Source organism: Salvia hispanica, chromosome 3 (genome assembly GCF_023119035.1).
Source record: "Salvia hispanica cultivar TCC Black 2014 chromosome 3, UniMelb_Shisp_WGS_1.0, whole genome shotgun sequence".
NCBI classification, from domain to species: domain Eukaryota; kingdom Viridiplantae; phylum Streptophyta; class Magnoliopsida; order Lamiales; family Lamiaceae; genus Salvia; species Salvia hispanica.
Window position 1 is genome coordinate 24866001 of NC_062967.1, and position 10124 is coordinate 24876124.

The window sequence follows — 10124 nt, forward strand, 5'->3', positions numbered from 1 at the left end:
TCCTGGTAAAACAATCAACTTCTTTTGTATATTTTGTCTTGATTTCGTTATAACTCAAAAGATCGATATTAAAATTCAAACGGCAGTTTATAAATACTACATTGATCACTTATTTATAATTATGTAGTTAAGATCATAATAATAATACTAAGGTTCAAAAGTTGGGGATGTTACATTCTACCCCCCTTAAATAAAATTTCGTCCCGAAATTTGGCGTCTACTATTATTTCTCCATCTTGTCTTCCAATTCCCCGGTAGCTTCTTCGTAGCCTTGGTGTTGGTACCGGTGTTGGTATGCGGGTGGGGATAGGTCTCTACTTACTTCGGCCTGAAGTGCATGAAGTTGTGAGTGTGATCCTTTGTAGTTCTTCATTACCCTCATCTCATCTTTCTTGTTTGGGCATTCTTTGGAGAAATGTTCACTCCTGCCACATTTGTAGCACTCATTGGTGCCAGCCTTGCACACACCAAAGTGGTGCTTGGAGCACTTAACGCAAAGTGGGACCTTAGGTCGGTATTCACCTCTTTGACTGGGAATGTCTCGTCTCCCATCGTATTGCATTTGATTTCTGGTGGGTTCTTGCCTCTTGTCATCATATGGAGTCCGATCCTCATCCCATTTTCTCTTGTTTCGGGAGTTATGTTGTTGCTGCAATGGTAGTGGTGTAGGTACTGATGCATCCTCTTTAGGCATGGCTGACTCGATGTCCAATGCCCGTCTCAAAGATTCAGCGTAGGGTAGTTCCCCTTGACTTGCTAGTGCCATTCTTATTTCATGCCTCAAACCGCCCAAAAACTTCGCTACCATCTTCGCGTCAGTGTCAACTAGCAAAAGCGCGTAACGAGACATGTTGCAAAACGTTCTATCGTAATCAGTCACAGACATTTTGCCTTGTGTTAAGTTGTAGAACTCGACTTCTTTTTCCTTTCGATAGCTCCGTGGAATAAATTTGTCATATATTTCTTCCTTGAAATCTTTCCAAGTTAACTGTGCTAGTTGTTCTGGACACATGATCTTTCTCCTAGCTTCCCACCAATAGTCAGCCGGGCCCTCCAGTTGAAAAGCCACACAATTTAGTCGTTCTTGATCAGTGCATTGTAGTAGATTGAAAATACGTTCCATGCTGCGTATCCATGTCTCGGCATTAGCTGGGTCTCCCATCCCATCGAATACAGACGGGTTTTGTTTGAGAAACGTTTCCTCTACACGTCGTCGTGGGGGTGGAGGTGGTGGACGCATATCATCCCGTTCCTCATAACATTCATATTCATTCCTTGGGACTCGCTCGTTCCTTCTTGGTCGTCCGACTCTCCTCGGTAACATCCTGTTTTGTTAACACCTATAGATTAACAAAGTCGTATTCTATTATAGCTTAAAATTCATTTCCTCTTGAGTTCTTTTCATTTCTCAACTTCTTTCTATGTTCATTTTAGTCGTTCTATAATATGATAGTAAAATCATTGAGATTCGAGGTCGAACCATATTCTTTTAGATGAGAGGCATGCATCATAAAACATTCTATGTTCTGTGAGTAATGTCTTAGTTCTCCATACTATACTCGTGCTCTAAAAGTTGGACTCATAAAGATACCATTTTCTTTCAAGTATTTTAAACTTTTCACAAAAAAAATAACCACATCGAAAGAAAACTTTCACATTGAGAATCAACTATTTATCTGAGTTCAAAATCTCAAAAACACTTTAACTTTGAATTAAATAACTATAACTTTTTAAATTTCAAATCTCACTCATTTCTCAAAAACTCTCTTTCCTTTTCACTTCTGTCCCTTAAAGGGAATACGTTTCCTCTTTCTTTACTGAATAAAACCTTGCCATCTTCTCTTTCTTTTCAAAAAGCAAAAATTACCTATTTCTTTGGTTGAGCGGGACGAGTCGGGGTGTTGAGCTTTTGGCGTTTAACATTTTAGTCTAGGGATATGAATCCAGACTAAGCCTGAAAGAAAACTCTTGGGTCCATAGCGGAAAGAAAAATTGCTCTGATACCACTCTGTCTCACGACCGCACCTTGCTAGGGATAGCAAACGCGGTTTATCGCGACTAGGGGAGGATTAAAGAAGCGGGGAAAGAAAGGGGGAAACCTTGGCACGACTGAAATGAACGAAATCAAATTGGAATAACTGACAAAATATATCAGAGTGCATGATACAAAGGAACATAAGTTCAACTTTTACACTGCAGCGGAAGAGTCAAGAGAGAATGACACCGTGTATGGAGACACGATTCATTCGAGCATTATAATACTGAAACACATTCGCCATCTTTGCTCAACACCGCCCTTCGTCATCACCGCTTAACCTGCACATTTTTAAAACATATGCACGGCTGAGTACTTGATGTACTAAGTGAACACAATGCCGAAATATATTTTCATAAAAACTGGTTTTGTCAAGCCATAACTGAGTGAACCCGGGGTTTTATTGAAAATGCCCGAGAACACTAAAATCATTTTCTCTTAAAAACTATGATCGGCTTATCCATTTTCCTGGAACATATACCATATCTGAACTTCTTTCTGGTGCCGGGAATGTGGCCACATTCCACGGTCACAATGACCGGCCAACTCGAAGGATGGCTCCCGGTCCCTGGTATACACTAGCCCGAGCAGGGAATCTCTCCCACACTCGGACCCGAATTCGATTCCCAGCATAATTGGTCTAGTAGGGACGCTCCCCTTTCTAGACGAACAGATAGGTAATGCAAAACAAAAAAAAAACATGGCAAGACAAAACATACTTTGAATTTAAATAACTGAAAGCATTTTTCACCACATAATAATGTAGGATAGAAAGCTCACAAAAATACTTTAGTTCGAAAGCCCACCTCGTTCGTTTAATTTTTCCTTAACTTGAATTTCTTGCTCTGACTTTGACTTGCGGAGATAACCTTTTTGAAAACTCACTAATTAGACTTCAATAAAATCTTAAACTTTAATAGGAACTAGTATCACACTCGTGCGATGCACGATCCATTTTATTTTCTTCATACTTATTTCATTTTGTAAAATGATTTTATGAAATGAAAAACAATATGAACATATTGCGTCAATTAGTCGGGATCTTATTGCCACTTTAGCATTTTGAGGTAATTTTCAATTAACTAATTTTGAATTCTTTATTTTTGTTCTCATAATTTCAACTGCTCCCCATTTTAGGGCGTATCATTACTTTCCCATTTAAATTCTCCGTTTGGTTATTTGACTGACAACATAATTAATCTTATTAAGCAATTAATAACATTTCTATTACAATTATCTTATTAATTAGTTTTTGGAATGTAAAAAATTCAAAATGGAGTACTATATGTATGTATTGGACATACTTGAATTGCTCATATTCTCATCAATCCCATAAATTAAGAATGAATCTACATTCATTAACGGTCTATCAATCAATATTTCACCCATTTAATTAGTCTTATTTCAAAAAATGAAATCTCAAATTTCAAAACTAAATAAAACCTTCTCATTCTCGGTATCTCTTCTTTGTCTCAAAGCCCTCTCTCCACCGCCAATCCAACCTACCGCCCTTTTTTTCGCCAACAGGTAAAGCTCGTTGCCACTGGCAAGCAGCCCTCTTCTCTTTCTCTTTCTCTTTCTCTTTTCCCACTTCTAGGCGTCTCCCTCCGCACGACTTCTACCTTTGTACCACCACCACCGACATTACTTTCTTTAGACAAGTCTTCCCAATTAGGGAGCGATGCGCAGTTGCCTTGATTTTTTTCCTCAATTCCTCATTTCTACATGTTTGAGAATCTTCCTCTTTTTTGCATGTTACCATTCTGGAGTAGACGGTAGTGACGGAGTTGAGCCTCATGCGATTTTGTTGCTCTAGTCAGCTCTGATCCCCTCACCTCTAATGATTTGTAATTTGTTGATTCAAGTTTTTGAGCTTATATTTATAGAGCTTAATTCATGTATTAACCATCAATCATAATGAATTTGTAACGCCAACTGCCATTATTTTTGCAATTATGTTATAATAAAGTCAAAATATAAATTTAGTGCAACAATTTTAATTTTGTGGTAGTTATAATTTTTTCAATGACGGCCTAAATTAAACAATTTTAATTATTGTATAGCCGTTACATTTTTTAATGGCTGCCTGAATTAAATAATTTTAATTAGTGTATAACGGTTCAAAAATGTTGATTTGCCATAGAATCTTTTCAAATATTCACGTAAACTAATATATTATGTGTCATGATGGAAAATTTATTACATTCTTGTCCAATACTTATCAATATTTAAATGCATACACAAAACTTATGAAAATTCTAAAGCATGTCAAAACTCGCCTTTTATATTAGTATAGATATAGATTCATGCCTCATAATAAATCCCTTTTATTTTTCTCTATTCTTTAAGACCTTTCTAAAACTCGCATACTATTTAATGTTTCTTCTTTCACTATTCTCTCTCTCTCTCTCTCTCTCTCTCTATATATATATATATATATATTAGTTTCATACTATCTCCAGCCCCCAAAATTTGTCCCACTTTGACTCGGCACGGGTTAAAGAAATGTAATTGAAAGTGAGTTGAAAAAGTTAGTGGATTGTGAGTGCTACTTTAATATATTAGTTTTATAATAAAATGTGAGTAAGAATGGGTTAGTGGAATATGAGGTCCGCTACCAAAAATGGTAAAAAGTGAAATGGGACAAATTTTGGGGGACAGACGGAAATAAAAAAATGAGACAAATTTTAGGACGGAGGTAGTAATAAAATGTGAGTTGAAATGAATTAGTGGAAGATGGTGTACACTACCAAAAATGGTAAAAATTGAAATGTGATAAATTTTGTGGGACAAATGAAAAAGGAAAAATGTGATAAAATTTAAGGGATGGAGTGAGTATAATACTTTGGATTGGATATTTGCTAATTAATTTATCATTTGTTTTTAAACCTATTTACTTATTTTTTAAACCTATTTTACTTATCTGAACTCGTTTGGTAATTATAGAAAAATGAATTGCGGATTATCATCACCACTATTGTGCCGCCGAAGGCTCTCTCCGTTGACGGCCGCGTTTGCTGTTACATTCTTGGTGTTAATCACTCGAATCTATTCTACAGGTTTGTGCATGCGTTGTAATACTATATGGTATTGTTCAGTTTAAAAAATAATATTTTATGATTATATATATACTTCATCCTTTCATTGTGAACAAAGACATTTTTTTTTGTACGAAGTTTAAGAATAGCGTGTTAAATGGATAGTGAATAAAGTAACAGAGAATTAAGTAAGAGAGAAAATAAAGTAAAAGAGAGTCTAGAGCCTTTGTCCTAGCGGCAAGGGGCTTATACATCAATGTATGAGGTGCCGAGTTCGAGCCCTCTAGACTTCAGTTGTAATTTCCACCTTTCTTAGGAGTTAATTTAAAAAAAAATAAAGTAAAAAAGAAAATTACTTTTGTCCAAAAATAGAAACGACTCAATTAACTTGAAACTTCGCAAAATAGAAAAATGACTCTATTAACATGGAACAAATGAAATATTATATTTAGTTCATGATATTGAATATTAGTACAATTTACTCTCTCCTTTCATGATGAAATATCTCATATATGACCCGCACGAATTTTAAGAATTTGTTTGCCTTTTCAAAGTAAAGTGGTTAGAAAAAGTTAGTGGAATGTAGAGTCTATTTTTATAGTATATTGGTTTTATAATAAAATATGAGTTGAATGAGTTAGTGGAATGTAAAGTTCATTTACTAATAGTATAGTAAAAGACATTAGCGAAAAGACGAAAAAAGAAAAATAGGACACCTAATGGCGGACGAGAGAATAATAGATAAGTATATAATAATGAAGCATAGCCAACTCCTCTAATAAAAATAATCTCATAACTTAATCTAAAATGGATTATAATATCAGCTATAGGAGTAGAGGTGCCCAAGATTTACGGTTTCGGCGGTTAACCGTGAAATCGTAACCGGTGGTTATGGTTTCGAACCGAAACCGTGAAAATTTACCCAAATCGAAACCATCAATTTAAGAACCGTGGTTCGGTTCAAGTTCAAAAATTTCCGAACTGAAACCGTGTCGGAATCACCGGTTCTGGGCGGTGCCAAACCGGAACCGTAAAAAACCGCCAAAAAAACTTGAAATCGAGCCGGAACTTCAAAAAGCGGTTAAGAACCATGAAAAACCGTGAAAAAACCTACCGGTTCAGAACCGAAACTAAAACCGGCGATTTTGGAACCAGAATCGTAACCGCTAAACACCCTCGCGGTTTGATTCCGGTTCGATAATTTTCAAAATTGGAACCGCCAATTCTGAAATCGTGGGCACCTCTTAATAGGAGTACTATTCTACTACTACTACTGCTGTATTATCTAGTGCAATTGCAGTTGGCTTGAAATAGTGTTTAGCTATTTTCATATAATATTGGCCTCTTTATTTGACTTTAAATTAGTAGAAATGTGTTGAACAATGGTATTATTGTATTCAACTTGTGTTACTCTGCGAGAATGTACACGCCTAAATAGGCTGAAAGATAATTTACATATGGTAAGATTTACCCTAGCTATAAATCAGGAAAAGAATAATTATAATCAATTACACAATCAATATAATCAATTATTTGATCTCGGCATATCTTCGTGAATTATTTCCAACACTCCCCCTCAAGTTAAACAATGGGATCACCCATTTTTAACTTGCTCAATACTCCACTGAAGCTTCTTGAGTCTACGTCTTTAGTGAGGATATCTGCTAACTGGTCTTCGGATCGAACAAAGGGAAGGTCGATTATCTTTGCCTCTATGTTCTCTTTAATGAAGTGGCGATCTACTTCGACATGCTTTGTTCGATCGTGCTGCACTGGATTTTCGGATATACTGATAGCTGCCTTATTGTCACAAAAAAGCCTGCACGGTTTCTGTGTCATCAACCCAAGTTCTTGTTAGAGTTTGTATACTAGAAATCACGTTTCGAGTGATTGAATACTGTAAAACTCTTATTTTATTTTCCAATAAATAAAACAGATTATTTTTGTCATAATGTTGTTATGTTTTACATTTAATGTATGTTAATGCATGTTTAAGTGTATAAGTTAACTTAACAAAGTCTATGTCTTTGTTTTAGTAGACCGGTTGTGGGCGTCGTCCACTTTAAGGTAATACGGTCAGTTCTAAAACAAAGAAAAAGATGAATTTCACAACCTAGATGGAATTTGACTACCCATCGAGAAAGGTTGCAATGTCAGTCCGCATATTTCTAAGCCTTACTGAAATAAGATGACATTGGTGTGGTATAGCACTGAACGGATCTAACAGCAAGACTTGCCTTAGGCTATCTACTGAAAGGCGAGGTCTTGATAAATATTTGTTTCTTAATCAATGTAGGTTAGCATTGAGCATACGGTATTGATTATGCACTACTTTGACTTATCAAATGGTGCGGGTTTTTCGTAACCCAATGATCCTGATATATTGGGTAGTGGTGATCGATATCTAGCGGTGCTAGGATTGCTATTATATTGAATCGTGCGCGAGCTGAGTCTCGCTTGATAATGTCCTCAAGAGGAGCGCGAAACAAGGTTTTATTATTCGGAACCTAGCTAGTTGGAGTGTGATTACTCTATGAATAATAAATAAGCGTTTCATGCTAAGTCCACTCTTGGAATTAATAAGAAGTTAATTAATTAAGTCAATAGCAGACATTAATTAATTAATGGACATTTTAATCTTAAGCACGGGAAATGAAAGTTAAACGGAAACCCGGATTACTTGTAATTTCGGATTTGGATGGGGAGAGTTCAATATTACTTCTGTAGTGGCTGCTCGTAATATTCCAATTATAACTTATATTAAATTGTGGGTTCAATTTAATTAGTAAAAAGTAAATTGGATGAGCCCATATCCAAAACCTTCCATAGATCCCTGTCTGGGCCCAAAAGGAACTTAATATAAATAGGAGAATAAAGGAGACAGAAATAACACAATTTTATTTGCTAAAATTTTCGAAAATTTCAGCTCTCACAAGCTGTAGGAATTTTCGAATTCCTCTCCTATTCCAAAAAGGATTTCTTCTGTCTTCTTTATTTAAGTCCTAGTATTCTAGTAAGATCAGCCCACACTGATATTGGGATACAGTTCGGGAACCAGAGAGAAGATTTGTGGTTTAGTACTCAAAGCATCACGTGGAGAAGAAGCTAGCCATCTTCAATTCTTTGGAGAATTAATTAGGTATTTTTCTGCTCCGTAGAAAAGCATGTTTTAGGTTTCAATATTCTTAAAGCATGATTGATTCAAGTTATGAGCATGATACATGTGATAATTACGCGAATAGCTTTTGTCTAAATAATTTCATTACTTCCGTAAACCTTCCAAACCATGCCCTGGGTGACTGCTTCAAACCATACAGAGTCTTCTTGAGCTTGCACACTTCTCCTGTCTTAAATTCTCAATCAAATCCTGGTGGAGCCTCCATGTAGATTGGTTTTGTAAGCTCGCCGTGCAGGAAGGCGTTAGTTACATCGAACTGGTGCAGCGGCCAATCTTTAGTTGCAGCAATAGAGAACAAGACACGAATAGTACTCATTTTTGCTACAAGTGAGAATGTCTCTGCATAGTCTACGCCATAGGTTTGGGTGTATCCCTTTGCTACTAGCCTCGCCTTGTAGCGTTCAATTGACCCATCTGGTCTCCTCTTAATTGTGAACACCCAACGGCACCCCACAAGTCTAGACCCCTCTGGTCTAAGACACACCTCCCACGTCTTGTTCTTCATCAGTGCCTTCATCTCTACTATCATTGCCTCCCTCCAATGCCTTATTCCCATTGCTTCTTCAGCACTTCTAGGGATTTCCTCTTCTTCATAAAGGGCTGATGTGAATGCCCTTGCCATCTCTGTCAAGTTTGCTTTGGCCAGGTTTGTCACTGAATATCTGCTCTTTTTCGATACTTGCTCCGGACTGTACCTCTTTGGTGGAACACCTCTTGTGCTCCGATATGGAAGTATGTACTGTCCAGTGTCCCCGTCAATTGTTGCACTCTCCATAGGTTCTGCAGTAGATTCATTAGGAATAATTGTACTATTGGATCCAAGATCAGGAATTACCTCAGATATCACTGGAGGAGAATTGTCAGGCGATGGCGGTTGAGGAGGTTCTGCAGATGATAAGACAGGCTCGGCGGCAGTACTAACTATCTCTGTTAGTTCCGCGGCAGAGTTGCTTGGCGATGGCACAAACCAACTTAGGGGTCCGGTTGAACTCTCTATAGTCCTACTCTCCCCCTTGCCACTAAGGCTGGTATAGTAATACTCACACTCCAAGAAGTTACAATTCATAGTGGTTATAATTTTCCTAGACGATGGGTCGAAGCACCTATATCCCTTTTGGTTAATCCCATACCCCAAAAAAACACATTTGATAGCGCAAGCGGAAAATTTTGTTCTTTCGTGCTTCGGGACATGAACATAGACGGAGCACCCAAAGATTTTAAGAGGTAGGGTAAGAGGTTCGGGTACTTTGGCTAGGGAAGATAAGTGTTGGAGGGGAGTTTTCATACCCAAAATTTTTGTAGGGAGACAATTAACCAAATACACGGACGTAGCAATTGTTTCAGGCCACAAAAATTTTGGAACATTAGAGTCAAAAAATAAAGCCCTAGTAATTTCCAAAATAATTCTATTTTTTCTCTCGGCTACTCCATTCTGTTCGGGGGTATATGGACAAGAAGTTTGATGTACTAACCCTTTATCTTTGAAAAAATTTGACATTTCTCGATTGACAAATTCTCTCCCATTATCGGACCTAAGCACTTTAATTGTTGTCTGATACTGAGTTTGGATTAATTTGAAAAACAAAACGAATTTTTCATAAACTTCATATTTATTTTTCAAAAAATATACCCAAGTCATCCTTGAACAGTCATCCACAAACAATAAAAAATACTTAAAACCATGATCACTAGTAACGGGCGCAGGGCCCCAAACATCAGCATGCACTAAGGAAAAAAGGTTCTTAACACGAGTCTCTGAAGACTTAAAAGACTGTCTGTGGCTTTTCGCCAAAACGCAAGATTCACAATCAATATCTTTGAAATGGGAAAACTTAGGGAAAAGTAGTTTAAAATAACCATGAGACGGATGACC

The 10124-nt window shown here is 37.0% G+C and overlaps 1 protein-coding gene across 1 annotated transcript; it reads right to left on the bottom strand.

Annotated features, from left to right (window-relative positions):
* Positions 1-223: 223 nt before the first annotated feature.
* Positions 224-1240, bottom strand: LOC125209667. The gene has a single exon (XM_048109255.1). It carries the CDS (start codon positions 1238-1240, stop codon positions 224-226), a length of 1017 nt encoding a protein of 338 aa, XP_047965212.1.
* Positions 1241-10124: the final 8884 nt, after the last annotated feature.

Bases quoted from the DNA above. Each gene is read 5' to 3' on its own strand.
- LOC125209667 (XM_048109255.1), bottom strand. From the start codon at position 1,240: ATGCGTCCACCACCTCCACCCCCACGACGACGTGTAGAGGAAACGTTT.